Raw genomic sequence first — 15869 nt, forward strand, 5'->3', positions numbered from 1 at the left:
GACCAAACACCCCTTTAGAATAAGTGAGAAAGTAAATCCAGTAAACTTGATTGTCCTTAGCAAGTAATGAGAAAAAATCCAAGTAAAAGGTGCATTGAACATACTTACTAATTCCAAATAGGTAAGCATTTTGTAATTTCTGAACCTGTCAAATGTTAAAGAAATTGTTACCTACCAAAAAAAAAACATATTTCTGTTTTACAAGTAGATGCTTGTGTGTGTGTTCGTTTTTGAAAAGTTATATATGGACGGAATGATTTCTTGGAGATAAGAACACCATATCTAAAGCAATTTGCCGGATGTTTGAGCACGGTAATCGAATCGTTACCAGTTGGTCGTAGTTGTCTATGTAGCTGTTGTATAATAATTATTCTTTTGTCGCAACAGCGGTAAATCTACACGCCCCTCTTAGGCCTTAAGTCCAAGCAATCTTTATAAGTAGACTAGAACGATTCAGCCACCCACTCGAGTATAATTATACGATATCCGTTATTCTTTCTTTTATTTTCCAAAGTGTCTATTACAACTGTCTTCTTTGTTTCTCGTTTCGATTGATTACATTAATCGTAATGTACATATGTAGCTTACTGGGGGCCGTAATCCTGATCGGCTCCTGCTACGGACTTCCCCTCAACGACGGGCCCCTTTTTGATACTGGCGAAGATGACACAGCCCTCGTCGAATCGTTGGTTCGGGAAGTACGAGCTGCGCAACAAAATCCTGAACCCGTTGCTGCTGAACCAGATCCAGGTATCGTAATGTATTACCTTTAGGTTAATATTTTTTTTTTGGCAATAGAAATGTTGCTATTTTCTTTAATCGCATTATCTGTACTCTAATGGGTAATTAATTAGAAATTAGTAACTATAATATTTATTATATCTACTTGCAAGCTCAACTTTTACGGTTCATAATCAGTTATACAATATGAATGATCCCCGTTGTAATATGGGGAATGGGGAACTGTAACTAATGTAATAATATTTGCCTGTTATATACCTACTGTAGTTAAATTTCTACAGATCTATTTTAGCATGAAATTATTATTTATTAATAAAAAGTTCACTGAGTAACGCTTTGAGTTTTATGGCAGAATGCTCTTATTATTTATGTCGTTTTACAACTATTTGCCTTAGAATTCTTTTGTTAAAAAAACAGAAAAACAAATTTTAGTTACAAATTATTTGTTGGTGGCAGAACAATGATTTCGCCTTGGGGTGGAAGAAAGTTACCCTTAAATTTACTCATTCTTTTTTAAGCTGAAGAATCCATTGCGTGGTAAAATAAGCACTGTACAGTCAATAAATAATTTGTAACTTTATTTGACTAAGGGCCTCATCTATTAACTTTTCATATGGTATGAAAATATTATTTAGTAAATTGATTACTACTACATATTAGTACAATAGTTATTGACAAAATTATTTTCATATAGATAATGAGTCAATACGAAGGGTTTTCTTTAGATAATAAATTAAACATGTGCTTATCCCAAAGGAATTTGATTGATGTGAGTTTCCTAACATCTTTCGACATACATGTATCTAATTGAATCAACTGAAATATGTGGTTAACATTAGTTTTTCATTTTCTCTGATATGCAATAGATTTATTTATGTTGAAATTGACTTTAGCAAAGAATTATTGTACATAACTGTTACGTATTACTGGCAATTTCAAAAAGACCACTACAATGAAAGTTTATAGCATGATACGTTATCCGTTTTTGTTCGCTGTAGCCGCAAATCTGAAATTTCATTCTTTTAAAAAGTGAGTTAAGTACGTACGTTATACATGGTCAACTTTTGATCTGACATAGCACTTCGATGAAAACCGTTCGAAAAGAAGACAAAAACTGGTTGCTAAGCTTGCAAGCGACGAAAGAATTCGTGTTTTATGGAGTGTGCACATAGTCAGAGTGAATTACTTCGAAACCAAATTAGAAATTTGCTATTCACGAGAAATTATAAAACAAAAAAACCATTTTCTATTTAAATGATAGAAAATTTAACAGAAATGAGAAGCAGATTTGTAATTAGTAATCAAACCACTTGGTCTTATTGTTTAAAAAAGTTCTACCACCAATGTGATTTAAGCCAAATGGTAAGATGGCATCATGTGTCCAAAAATACTCAAGTTATACATACTAACAATTGGTCCATATAGAAAAGGAGGTTTTCTTTTTGACCGTCTTAGGAAGCTTATCCAAAAATGTGCTGAATCCAAAGCATTTGTAGTATTTACTAAATAGATAAAATGGGGGAAGTTACAAAAAACCTTCTTGAGAATGATCTCCCTCTTTTAAGTTCCATTGGAACAACTTCGGTCATGATTTATGAATGACGATGTCTCGGCATATTCTAGTGTTGTTATTAGGGAATTCACATTATGTCACCAATATATGTGAACACTGAACAAACCAACTTTCATCAATGGAAACTATGTTCAGTGAGAACAGAAGATGATAGTATACTGTTTTAACTCGATATCACGTAGGTAGTGTTTAATGCCTTAAAAATCGATATTTCACCGTTACAGTAAATCCCCGTCACACCTATTTGGTACTTCCCCAATCTTATCAGCTCATCGTCATCATAAGGTCGTCAACCCTAAGACTGGTTGGACAAAAAAAAAACTTTTGGGTGTTTCATTCCCACCAGCCAGTAATGCTGGTGGGCGGGCAGTCCCTCTGGACTATGCCGCAAGGTAGGGCGGAAGGCCCTCTTCAGCCTGCTTTCAGGAATCGTGGGAATGGGTGGGTGGTAGTTCGGGTGAGAAAGTTGAGACGGACGAAATGAAGATAGAAAAGAATGAAAGATTATCCCGTGGGATGGATAATTACTGCCCCAGCATCTGCTTAAGTGATCCAAGGAAACCACAGAAAAACTTGGACCGAGGCAGACTGACCCGGAATCGAACCGGCGTCCTCCCGAATGCTAAGCAATTGGCTAAACCTCTACCTCATGCCGCTTGATCTGTTTGGACATGCACCTCCACAGTTACCTATCCTGAGCTAATCTTTGCTAGAGGTGTTAAATTCTTCAATAAGCCGAAACCGTCAAGGCTTTCTCATTCAACAGAACTTCTAAATTTTAAGGAAAATTGTGCAATTACATACTTAGTGTAACTCGTGAGTAGGTAGACGACTGATGATCAGATACATGTTACATTTATTATTTTAATATTTCCGATAAATTTCGTTTTGTTCATCGGGCGTAATTTTGACAACGTTTTGTGTCCACAGGTACTCGAGCGTACATCCACACTTATACCGACGGTGCTGACGGAGAAAACGAACAAGGATACTACAGAAGGAAGAGCGACAAGGGAAACGACGGTTACAAACACTTCGATAGTTTCCACAAGAAAAACGCTGACAAATACGCTTTTGAAGCCCATTCTGCTTTCGGAAAGTATGCCGGTCAAGATCACACCGGAACCGGAAGGAGTCATCACAAACGTTCCGCTCCAGTGGAAGGTGAGCACTTTTAACCGATAATTCAGTTAAGGATGATGCTTTGAGAAGAAAAATACAGAGACTTTTTGGCTCGTTTTATGTCTGATTGTATAAAAGTTTTTGTTTAATTTAGTTTGTTTTCATCTTGCTACAAAAGAGTTGCCGAAATACGTAAACAATAAAGTTGATGGATTTTATTGTAATTCGGATCATACAGTAGGTAGAATTCTAAAGAAGGATCTACAAGATTTTTAAGGAAATGATATCTATTAAAAAATTATATAAAATTCAAAAATTAATTATTCTTGGTCAAATTTACCGTGGTTTGCAGGCTTGCACTGTTCGTCACTAATACCTCCCTTACCCAAGCTCTGATCCACTTACCATCCAAAACCGTAGTTCTGGTCAGGTTAGACAGACCCAAAGAAAACATAACGAAGGTTTATCAGGAATCCTAAGCAAAGATTGTTTTGGAGAAATTTAGATGTGGGCAGTGGTGGTAGATAGATCAGTGTCTAAGTAGGGAAATATTAGTGATGGGCAGTCGTAGTGAGTAAGCCATTTTATATAATTTTTTTAATACTAATTTTCTTGTTAAATTTTGTAGACGCTTCTTGTTGTTGTTAATTCTACCAGTGAACCGAATTTTAATATAATCAATCGTTTTCCTTAAATGTAACTGTAAGCCAAATCAATATTGAAACTGTTTCAGGTCCAGAAAGAAAATTAAACAAAGCAAACAAAGTAGTAGCTGTTCAGCCAGAGGAGGTGTAAGTTATTTTTACGATCCATTTAAGTAAGATCCTAATTTTCGGAAAACATTTCTATATCAAACAATAATAATACTTCTAATTAAGCTTACTATTTGCTGTTTTATAATTGAGGGGAATGAAACCTTCTTGAGGAGAATGAGTGGTGACATAACTATGCCCACATTACACAGTTAACTTTACGCATGCTTGGTATGCGTAGCCAATAGAATCTAGGCACCTACTACCTAACCGATTTTGCGCCCATCCAAATATTTTGCGATGCATGCGTCAAGTCTTTAACCTTCCAACGTATACAACTTTGAAATGGGCTTATGCGAATGCATGTATTAAACGTATATAGATAAAGTAATGTTTGTCTTCAATAGTCGCGAATTAGTCTACAAAATAAAACTTGCTTGATGATACCAATTGTGAAAGGCTCACTTCTGTGTATTTAGCCTAAACTTACCTTTAGTATTTCGTATTCTATTTATCCAAATCATTCTCCACGTGCTTAATGTAGTAATTTAATGTGAAAATGCCTTTTACTTCCAGTAGAACGTCCGTGTTGATTTTGACTTTAAAATGCTTTGATCCTAAGCGCGATCAGTAACATAGTGGCTTATCACAGACTTTAACAAATAATGTTTGCACTTTTTTGGATGAATTGTTTAAATAATGTGGCAGGCTTATTTGGTTTTATTGCTTACCGTATCAGTTGTTTAATTCTTTAATATCTAATTATCTTTATGGATATTGCAATATAACAATTCAAGGCAACTGTGTGCCCAAATTTGAGGACGGAACTAAACTACTGGCGCATTTTAATCTTTTTAGTAAATTTATTGAGTAATAAATATAAACCACAACCACGGTCCATGAACTTGTTGGTCAGTTTATGTACTTAATATTAAATTTAAAGTAAAGTAATACGCAAAGCATTGGATTTATCATAAATTATAAGATCTGGAATCCACCAGAATCATTATCATTTTCATATGGAATTTAGGCAGTGAAATATAAAGAAAAGTTACGCTGTTACCTTGTCTAAAAGTAGAATCTGTACTTCATGTAACTTACTTCCGTATTAAACATTTTTCTAACGCTAATAACGCATTGTTCGACCACCCTGCATTTCTGTTTTGTAATACTTACGCTTTAACGATAATCAGTTTTAATTCATATTTGAGATTTAATTAAGTTCTCATTAAAATTGTTGATCAACACTTTCTAGAGATGCAGAGTATGTTGGCGAAGGCGGCGGCGAGTACTACAGTGAAGGCAGTGAAGGAAATGACGGTGATCATGCAGGATTCGTGGGGGGTAAGGATTTCATTACATTTTCTTCAGTTCTCTTAGTTTCAACTATGAGGAAACGTCAGAAGTAAACAGAAGAACTGCATTTTTATAAACCGAATCTCACGAAAACGAAATGATATTGATTTCGTTAAAGTAGGTACCACCTGAAATTGATACTATAGGGTTGTTCGGAAAGTCATTTCGTTTGTTTTTTTGAGGAAATGAAAGACAGTTTTCTTATAATAAACAAATACTTTATTAAATTATATATTGACCGTTCTGGTCCAACACCTTTTGCCATCTTTCTGGTAGTAGCATAATTCCATGCTCATAAAATTTTTGGTCTTTGCTGGCAAAAAACTGATCGAGGAGGTTTTTGACCTCCTCATTTGAGGTGAAGGTTTTACCGTCTAAAAAATTTTGGAGTGACCGGAACAAATAATAATCCGATGGTGCCAGGTCTGGAGAATATGGTGGGTGTAGCATTGTATCCCATTCAAGCTGTAAAAGCTTTTGGCGAGTGACCAAACTTGTGTGAGGTCTCGCGTTGTCTTGGTGAAACACTACACCTTTCCTGTTGATTAGTTCTGACCTTTTCTGTTGAAGTGCATCATTTCTTTCGTTCCTTTAAAATCCCACCAAACAGACAGCATTATCTTTTTTTTGTGAATATCGGCTTTGGAAATGGTTTGAGCTGGTTCATCTTTTTTGCTCCATGACCTCTTGCGTTTGACGTTGTTGTATACAACCCATTTTTCGTCCCCAGTGACGATGCGCTTCAAAAACGAATCATTTTCGTGACGTTTGAGAAGCGAATCGCAGACGTCAATGCGGCGACACAGATTTCTCTCTGTGAGAACATGGGGAACCCATACATCGAGCTTCGAGGATAATCCCAGGCCTTTCAAGTGGTCATAAACTGTTGAATTTGATAAATTTAACCTCAATCCGATCTCACGTGTTGTTATTCGCCGGTTCACATCAACTAATGCCTTTATCGCGTCTTTATCAGCTTCAACCGGCCTTCCCGAACGTGGTGCATCTTCGACATCAAAATTGCCGGATCGAAATTTAGCGAACCAGTTCTGGCACTGGCGTACTGTCAACACACCTTCTCCATACACATCAGTCAATTTCTTTCTGGCTTGAACAGCATTTTTACCCTTTCTGTAGTAAAACAGTAAGATATGTCGAAAATGCTGCTTATCGCTCTCCATATTTAAAAGGGCACCAACCAAAAACTACTGCGTAGAATTAATTGGAATTTTTCACACACAAGCCTTGCTATATGAGCTCTCAAAGCATATAAAAATTATACGGCTTAAATGTGAAGTTGGGTGCAAAAGAATACAATTAAATCCTCTGTCGGGAAAAAACGAAATGACTTTCCGAACAACCCAATAATTTACACGGCAAGGTACCCTTGTAGATTGTGCTTTACATTTTAGCCAAGGCGAGCCCCTAATACTGTAACCTAATCCAATCCCTTTGTGCATAATTTTTATCTCTGTTGCACTTTACATAAGGCAATCAGGGAATCATCTCTCAACACCAGTGGCGTAGCTACCTAGGGGCTAGGCGGGGCAGTGCCCCGGGCCCCTCAAGCTCAGGGGCCCTCGAATTCTTACTAGAAAATCTCGATCGAATTGAATTTTTGAAAAATTCTCCCATTTTCAAAATAAATATAACAGGTTGCAACCCAACTTTAATCATGGCAACCCAATTGAGAGTAATTCGAAAGTTATATCTAGGGAATTCCCCTAAATTCTTTTTGTGGGTTGGCAGTGTTGTCAATTTGACGGACAGCGATATGTGTGTTTTATTGTAAATTCGAGTCAAAATTTTTTTGCGAGAACGGTTAAAAAATTAATGGTGTATCAGGAGTAAATAAGCTAATGTCAATAAACTTTTTAGTAATGGTCAATATAGTTGTTCAATGTTATTTGATTTTAGTACCACTCATATTGATGTTCGTTACGTCAATAAATCATGTCAAATTTATAGATTTCGGCTATTCATTGTATAACGCGAAATATAATGGAAAAAATGCAGGTCACCTGCAGTAGGTGCATTAATTCAAGCCCGCGCGCGAGGAGATCGTTCTTGATAAAACCTAACCAGTTTAAATAGCAGTGGGATACCATTTTTTGAATTGCCCCAGGGCCCTTGGTTACCTTGCTACGCCACTGCTCAATACCTATCTAGTCCATAAAGCTCAGCACTTCTCGCATGTTTGTGAATAATGGTTCGTCTACAGCGTAACGTAATTTTACCTAATGATTTCGTCAACGGGCGTTTAGCCACAACAAGTACCATATCATATCTTTGACTAAGACTTATTGCATCTAAATTGTTCCCGTTTTTTTCAGTTTTGAAAGTTTTTAAATGTATTAACCTCGTTAATGGCGATATTAATGTCATACATAAAAATAATATAGGTATTTTTATTGACTTACCGGTAATAGCTTTTCATATTCCCTTAAATCGAAGATATTGATTGCCAGAAGAAACCTGAAAAACAAGTTGTATGCGTTAATTCGATTTTTCTTTTTTGATAAGAGTTTACTAAATATTTGCTTTATGCGTTTCTTATCACAAATTGTAAGAAACCTTAAACATTTGATTGATACTGAAGAATATTATTTTATAAATAGGTAAAAATTGTTTTACTTTTCTTCACGTCGCAGACATAATACGAAAACTCCTATAGATAAAACTTATTGAAACTCAATTTGTTGTAAATTAATATCACACTTTTTTTTATGATTTTGGTCTTTTTTTACTTAATCAGTACCTATAGTCGTATATTTTTCAAGAAAAAGGTTAAGTATCTCGTTCATCTTCCCAGGCGTTAACTATTTTGAAAACTTTCCTTGTTAATGAAGGAAACTTTTGTAACAATAGTATTTTATAATAAACAAATCAACAAGTGAATTATTATAAAAAACTATTGNTTTTCAAGAAAAAGGTTAAGTATCTCGTTCATCTTCCCAGGCGTTAACTATTTTGAAAACTTTCCTTGTTAATGAAGGAAACTTTTGTAACAATAGTATTTTATAATAAACAAATCAACAAGTGAATTATTTTTGAATTAATTTTAGGTTATATAGTGGTAAAAATTAATTAAAAAAAGTTATTGTAAAACTCTCGTAATATTTTTAATTTTTTGGTTCTGACTTATTAATTATTTATTGATTACATAGTTATCAGTGAATTCCAAAGAGAAAAACAATTACAATTCTAATATTATTTTTCTATCAATCAAATATTTGTTTTATTTCTTATCACAAAAGGTAGAACTGAACAATAAATTTCATCAAGCAGGGTATTTTTTAAATAAATTAACTTGAAATTCGTAAGTCAAAAATAATTCTCCACTCTCCTTTTATAACGAGGTAGTAAACTCGTAGTTACATGGAGATAACGTTTCGATTTTCTTAAGAAACAATTTTTCAAAAATTTCCGGAAATTTTAAACTGTACGAAATAAGGAGACGTACGTCTACACGTGGCCGGAACAGTGTGACGTAATTACAATAGATACGTACAATGATACATTTGATGTATGTAGATTTGTAGATATACTTATTATTTAAATAAAAAAAATGTTTTTCAGGTACTCAATTAGTCAATTATTACATTATCAGTATAGATTGTCGGTACGTGACCGACTGATTATATGTATTGAGTATTTGACGAGAAAATATGAAAAATCAAAGTACGAAACTTGGGTACAAAAACTTTCTATTCCAATAATAAATTTATCTACGACTACTGTTAATTGTTTTTGTTGCATGACGACTAAACTTTGTTTCTTTTTACAGAAGCAAGTGATGTAGACATTGAATCGGAAGCAAACGATTCAAGATTGGATGAAGATGGAGACAACTTTTAGGAATCTAGCTATTTAGTTTTTGATTTTCTTTTTTTTTACTTTTTAAAAAATGTTGTTCATTATATTTTGTTAAAAGAGTTGTTATGTTAATGACGTTAATATTTCTTTATTTTATAAATAATGCAATAAACGTGGTTAGAAAGGGGCTATTTTCTTCAATTTATTTTTTTTCCTGCTTCATGAGTTTCATAGGCCGTAAAGTTCATGATTTTGAATTTGCACCACTTCAACTTCACACTTAAAATATTTTAATTAATAATTTCTAACAATTTTGTTTAATGAAATACGTGGCAGAAAGTTTAGGAAATTGGTGATAATCTTCACACTATTTATAAAAATTTTATTAAAACCTGACAGGGTTTAATTATAAGAGTCAGAATTGTTGAGGATTAGTGGAAAACTTCCTACTTGGGTCAATTCTAATTTTTTGAGTAAATAGATCTTGTAGTCAGAGACATATTAGAGGCAGAAACAGGAGTTAGGAGGGGTAGAGGTAGACCTAGATTAGATTACTCTTCGCAAATAGTTAGGGATGTGGGCTGTTCTAGTTTTAGGGAAATGCGAAGTTTAGCTCAGGATAGAAAAGAGTGAAGGTACGTGTGTCTTAGGACTGATGACACGTGATGATGATGAAATAGATCTTGGTCAGTGAAATTACATCACTCCTATTCGTAGGTATTTAAAGGTTTGTAGGGAGTTCCCCAAGGATCCATACCATTGATATTGGCTACAATTTTAAATCAGAATATTTTAATGATTTGTCAATGATCTGAAGTTGTTTAGTAGAGTAAATAATAGCAGGTACTGTAGGTGTGATGTGGATGAATTAAAAATAGCTAGTATCTCACTACTTTACTAGATTAGTTATTGGTGTCTTATGAAAAGACTAAAACTTCACATAAATATTTGTGCATTAACGATATTCTGAAGCTGCAATATTACTTAAAGGGATAATTGAAAGAATACGAAGAAAGTGTATGCAAATTGTTAAACTGTAACGTACTAAAAAAGGAGAATTTAGAAACACAGAAGAATGTGCTGCGATTATACCAGTTAGTGATAAGGAAAGAGAATGTCGGCTTTTGTCTTTTATTTAAATTCAAGCCGAAATAGAATTAAAATGATATATTATCTAAATATTACCTACTGGGATTTCTAAAAGAGCGTTCGGTTGAATGCAATATGGCTACCACCCGCCATTTTAATTATCTCATGCCATGTCACCCATCGTACGTAATTCGTAAAATAATGCAAAGAATGAATACGCCACTGAATCCGAATACAATGCCGTACATTTATCTTCAAACCAGTCAATCGACTACCTAATCTAATAAAAATTTCAGAATAGAACAAGTCTTCGTCGTGAAATTGTTGCAAAGTGTTTGTTCTGATAGTAATCTTAAACCAAAAGTTATTAAACCGAACGTGACGCTGATAAAGAGACCCGTACAGCACGCATCAAGATAACAAATAAATGTGCAATTATAAAAGACGTTCCCAAATAAAGTAAATGTTTACCGAAGTAAAATAATCTCATCGTCAGTGTTATTTATTAGCCTTTGTATGCGAACATACCGTTCGGGATCTACCTGCAAGGGAATGAGCGAAATTGATAACGAAAAGAACAAGAACAGAAAAATGAGTGTTTTCGTTACTACCGACACGTTTCACGGAAGGAAAATAAAAATACCGGAAACAGAATTTGTAAGCATCATTTATTATTTATTTCTAATTTACTACTAAGGACAGCAAAAAGTACCTACTGAAGACGTACCTATACAAACTGTCTGTAATGAATGTTACATTTTAGACATTCTGTCTTGGAATAAAAATATTTTAATGATTTAGTAATTTAAAACGATTTCGAAATTAAAAATAAGGGGAGACTGAGTAAAGCTCTTCTTGAACCACTTAAACTTCTAATTAAACAATTAATAATTAAACAGTACGACATGCAAAAGATGTTTTCATCATATCTAGTCAAACTACCTCAAGTCAAACTTCCTAAATGGAATCAGTTATATTTGAATTAGAGAAAATGTTTCATTTACGGTCAAATATTTCAATTTATCTTTATGGCAACGTTTGATCGACATGATCCTAATCTAAGCGCACTTTTTTGCTATTTTCTATGATATAATACTGAGTGTTGCTGTGAATATTTATGTTGATAGTATTACTAAGCTTTCCCTTGCCACACTTCTTTCACTGTTCAAAAGCAAAGGCGACTCTTCATTCTTTAAATCTTTTTTCAGTCAGCTTGATCCACCCACATCCTTATTCACAAGTCTACTACCCTCACATCCTTCAGAGATTCTACCTCCCTATCCCATATTCAACGTTCTGTCCTATCCTATTTCCTAAATTTACCTCCCTTATACTGACTCCCCGTCCTAAAATTTGCCAGAACGTTTATTTCCCTCCTTCCTTCTAAATACCTTGACACTCAATCCCTTTACCAGTCCCTCCACAGAATCTCCCTCTGTCCCATTACATATCTTGACTCCTCTATTTTAATAGATTTCCCCTTATCATTTCTCTGTATATGTTAATTTCCTTGAGGTGGTAGTACTTCCCCATAAAAACTCGAGCCATTTATTATCGCTTCGACTGATTTTTTCGAAAAATTCGGATCTTGGATCTTTCCTTCCTACCAGTCACTAGTGTTGGTGGGGGGGGGCAGTCCCTCCGAACGGTAGGAAGGGTCGAAATCCTTCTTCAGCCGCCTTTCAGGAATCGTGGGAATGGGTGAGTGCTGGTTCGGGTGAGAAAGATGAGACGGACGAAATGAAGACAGAAAAGAATGAAAGATTATCTGTTGAATATTACTGCCTCAGCATTTGCCTAACTGATCTAAGTAAAGCACAGAAAAACTTGGATCAAGGCATACGGACCCGGAATCGAACCGGCGTCCTCCCGAATGCTAAGCAATGGTCTAAACTTATTATCATCATAAGATCGTCAATCCTAAGACTGGTTGGACACGCACCTCCACTCTTTCCTATCCTGAGCTAATCATCGCATTTCCCTAAAACTAGAACAACCCACATCCTTAACTATTCGCGAACAGTAATCTAATCTAGGTCTACATAAACGATCAGAAAATTTATAATTAAATATTAAGTTAGAATTAGTCCATTAAGCTCGTCCGACAGAATGACAAAAGATACAATAATCATGTAATACTTGGCAGACAGGGTTCAGCTTTCGTAAACTTTTGGCGTTCGCTGGTCCAGGGTTTTTAGTTTCAATAGCATATTTGGATCCAGGAAATATCGAAAGCGATTTACAGTCTGGTAGCATCGCACAATACAAACTGTTATGGATTCTTTTGATCAGTACATGTCTGGGGTTATTCATGCAAACCTTAGCAGCCAAATTAGGTATTTCTAATATTATTTGATATACACATTATAAAGGAATTTTCCGTGTTGTTCGTCATAAGTTTTGTAATTAACATCTGAACCAATTCTTGGTAGGTAAATATCGTTTCAGTCCAAAACTCCGGGATTTGTTTTATTTCTTTATTTTTTAAAATAACTTTAGTTAACTACACTCGTCGTGATGATCACCATCTGTGAAGATTTGCTATTAAATGCGAGTTCATCAATTTTGAACAAAAGATTCTCATCGATTTAAGTATATTGACTTCAAACTAAACCCACTGTGGAGCTATCTAGGTGATGAGCCGGTATTATATTTAACAGAACATCACGTTTTCACGCATTTAAATTTTGAATTCCTTAGTTCTAAACAGCACGCCACACCTCAGGCAGTTTCGACAGAATACCGATAGAGAGATTAATGTTGTGTTAGGTATACTTAATTAGTAGCAAATCTCTACAGGTGATGTTCACCTTGCACCTTCTGAAGTTATCTGAAGAACGATTTTTAATGTCAGCAAGCATGCTGGTAGCTGCACTAGAAGAGAGGCTCATCGTTGTTGCCTATAAATCGTTTCCATGTGGACCCGTGTTTCCTGCATTGATTGTGCCGAGACACATTAGACATAGGTGAAGCACGGCTTACAGGGAAAAGGTTTTGATGTAAATAGAATAGAGCCGATGGGCCTCTTTTATAGTTCACCGCAGTCTCCATTTTCTACTTTGTCTTTCACGTGATGATGAAGACGAACGATTTCAAAATTGTTATCCGCATCTCACAATTTCTACAGAACTTCGAGAAAGTTACTTCAAACAAGCAAATAAATAAATCAGGACTCTTAATTGTGGATAATGTTATTCGGGTTATTTCGAAAGTTTGAACGCCTTATTCACTTGCGTCGCTTAAACGACTGAATCTTTCCATCAATGCTCCATAAAAAGCAGAAGCAGAAAAATGACACTAGGTTCTTGTACCAAATTTTTAATTGCAGGTATTGTGAGTGGGATGCACTTGGCTGAAATTTGTTATTACCAATATAGGAAAATACCGAGATTTGTAGTATGGATAATGGTGGAAGTGGCAGTTATCGGATCCGATATTCAAGAAATCATTGGTACTGCCATTGCCATTTACATGCTTTCAAACCGAGTGTAAGTTTCTCACTGCTGCTTTCAACTTTTATAAGTACAGTAGGTGAGCTGATGCTGTTCTGATTTGGGTCTAAAGGCCGTCATCAGTTGGAGTTGATTCTTAACGTTTTGCTTGCACGTGTAGCGGGCTTCTTCAGAAATCTTTCCGTCTCCGATGCTGGATGTGAACTGACGACTTCTCCTACGTAAATTGTATTTATGCCTGTGGGTAGAGGACGAGATTTCCTCCGTTTCAATTAGTTCCTTGGCAAGTCGGTCGGTACCATTCGAGTGTTCCAAAGGATCGGGTTCCAGATTTGGTTGTGTTCAAACGAAGCGAAACGTTAGGAGGCAACTCCAACCGACGACGGCCTTAAGACTAGCACAGCATCAGTAGAGGATGTTCCAAGATATTAAGCCAAGCGAAAACTGATAAGACCTAAAGGCCTACCCGAAACACCCTTTAAAATTTATCGGTTTTTGATTCTACTTGTTGTTTTCTCAATGTTTTATATTTTTGATTTTGATAATTATCAATGTTCCTTCAGAATTCCACTTTGGGGAGGCTGTTTGATCACCATAGTGGATACCATAACGTTTTTGTTGCTGGATAACTTCGGTTTACGAATATTGGAGTTCTTTTTCATAATTCTCATTAGCGTTATGGGAATTTCATTCGGATATGAATACGTAATCGCTGGACCCAACCAGTCAGAGGTTCTCCAGGGAATGTTTGTGCCCTGGTGTAGTAATTGTGATTCCACCGTTTGGCTTCAAGCCGTAGGGGTTGTGGGTGCAGTAATTATGCCGCACAATTTCTATCTCCACTCAGCCCTCGTAAAATCCAGAGACATAGACAGAAATAAACACGAAAAGATCGAAGATGCTCGACTGTATAATTTTATAGAAAACGCTATCGCTCTACTGGTCAGTTTTATTATTAACACATTCGTAGTCAGTGTTTTTGGATATGGACTTTATCAAACAACAGGCAATGAAGCGGTAAGTACTCAAAATTATAGCTATAGTAAGGTTATTCAGGGTTGTCAGCAAACGACACATTACGCAACATATAAAATTACAGAAAGTGTTAGTAAAACAATTTTTGGGGTGTTTTTAATCACTAATAATTCAAATAAGAAAAAAAACACTTTTATTTATATTAAACCTATGGGAAAATCAAGAGTTGATTCCATACTTGCCACCGTTATGAAGAAGAGAGGTACATACGTCAACTCGAAGAAAGTAATCTAAGTTAAGCTAAAAGTCCTCAATGAACAAACTAACACACCAAATTCGTCGTCCAAGTCGACTGACAAGATATGTAGTTATCGCAACGATAATACTTTGAGGAAGAAATTCAGAAAGAAGTCATCGACTGAGTAGAAGACCAGCGTCAAACTCTTAATTCACCAAAACAGAGGAGACCTGGCCTGTTAGGTTCTCATTAATAATTCCGATAGTAAACGAAGAGTTCGATACATCAACAGCGATCAAGAGAATCCAAAACTTTGAAAGGTGAGAAAATCAATCTTAAAGGTTTATGGTATGAGCGGGCGTTTCTTGTATGGCAAAGCTCATCTTCATTTTGATTCAGACACTAAGAGAAACTAAAGAAGTATATGGAAACTTTTAAATATTGATGCGATAAGATGTGATGCGAAGATTATACCTTGAAGTCTCGGCAGCAACTCACTGAAGATTTCTTTTTATTATTTTTTATTTTTGGTGTTTCATTCCCACCAGCCAGTAATGCTGGTGGGCGGGCAGTCCCTCCGGACTACGCCGGAAGGCCCTCTTCAGCCTGCTTTCAGGAATCGTGGGAATGGGTGGGTGGTGGTTCGGGTGAGAAAGTTGGGACGGACGAAATGAAGACAGAAGAGAATGAAAGATTATCTGTGGAATATTACTGCCCCAGCATTTGCCTAAGTGATCCAAGGAAACCACAGAAAA

General features: G+C 35.5%; 2 protein-coding genes across 2 annotated transcripts in view; both read left to right on the plus strand.

The window, feature by feature from the left end:
- Nucleotides 1-569: 569 nt before the first annotated feature.
- Nucleotides 570-9466, plus strand: LOC108737874. Its single transcript, XM_018471006.2, has 5 exons — nt 570-750; nt 3245-3478; nt 4170-4227; nt 5444-5532; nt 9332-9466. The coding sequence occupies exons 1-5, from the start codon at nt 570-572 to the stop codon at nt 9400-9402; spliced, it is 633 nt and encodes a 210-aa protein (XP_018326508.1). The 3' UTR covers nt 9403-9466.
- Nucleotides 9467-10791: 1325 nt separating this feature from the next.
- The window catches only part of LOC108737887 (protein Malvolio-like), a 15797-nt gene continuing 10719 nt past the window's right edge, over nt 10792-15869 (plus strand). Inside the window, exons 1-4 of the mRNA XM_018471017.2 lie at nt 10792-11106; nt 12596-12785; nt 13778-13937; nt 14465-14918. Of these exons, the coding sequence (XP_018326519.1) occupies nt 10966-11106; nt 12596-12785; nt 13778-13937; nt 14465-14918 (945 nt within the window). The 5' untranslated portion in view covers nt 10792-10965. The remainder of the gene's footprint in view (nt 11107-12595; nt 12786-13777; nt 13938-14464; nt 14919-15869) is intronic.

This window comes from Agrilus planipennis, unplaced genomic scaffold, assembly GCF_000699045.2.
Source record: "Agrilus planipennis isolate EAB-ADULT unplaced genomic scaffold, Apla_2.0 scaffold59, whole genome shotgun sequence".
NCBI lineage: Eukaryota > Metazoa > Arthropoda > Insecta > Coleoptera > Buprestidae > Agrilus > Agrilus planipennis.

What these genes read in the sequence shown, in the direction of transcription:
- LOC108737874 (XM_018471006.2), top strand. Translation starts at nt 570, where the DNA reads ATGTACATATGTAGCTTACTGGGGGCCGTAATCCTGATCGGCTCCTGC. An exon ending in TGCTGCTGAACCAGATCCAG is followed by an intron (nt 751 to 3,244) that starts GTATCGTAATGT and finishes TTGTGTCCACAG; the next exon opens with GTACTCGAGCGTACATCCAC. An exon ending in GCTGTTCAGCCAGAGGAGGT is followed by an intron (nt 4,228 to 5,443) that starts GTAAGTTATTTT and finishes AACACTTTCTAG; the next exon opens with AGATGCAGAGTATGTTGGCG.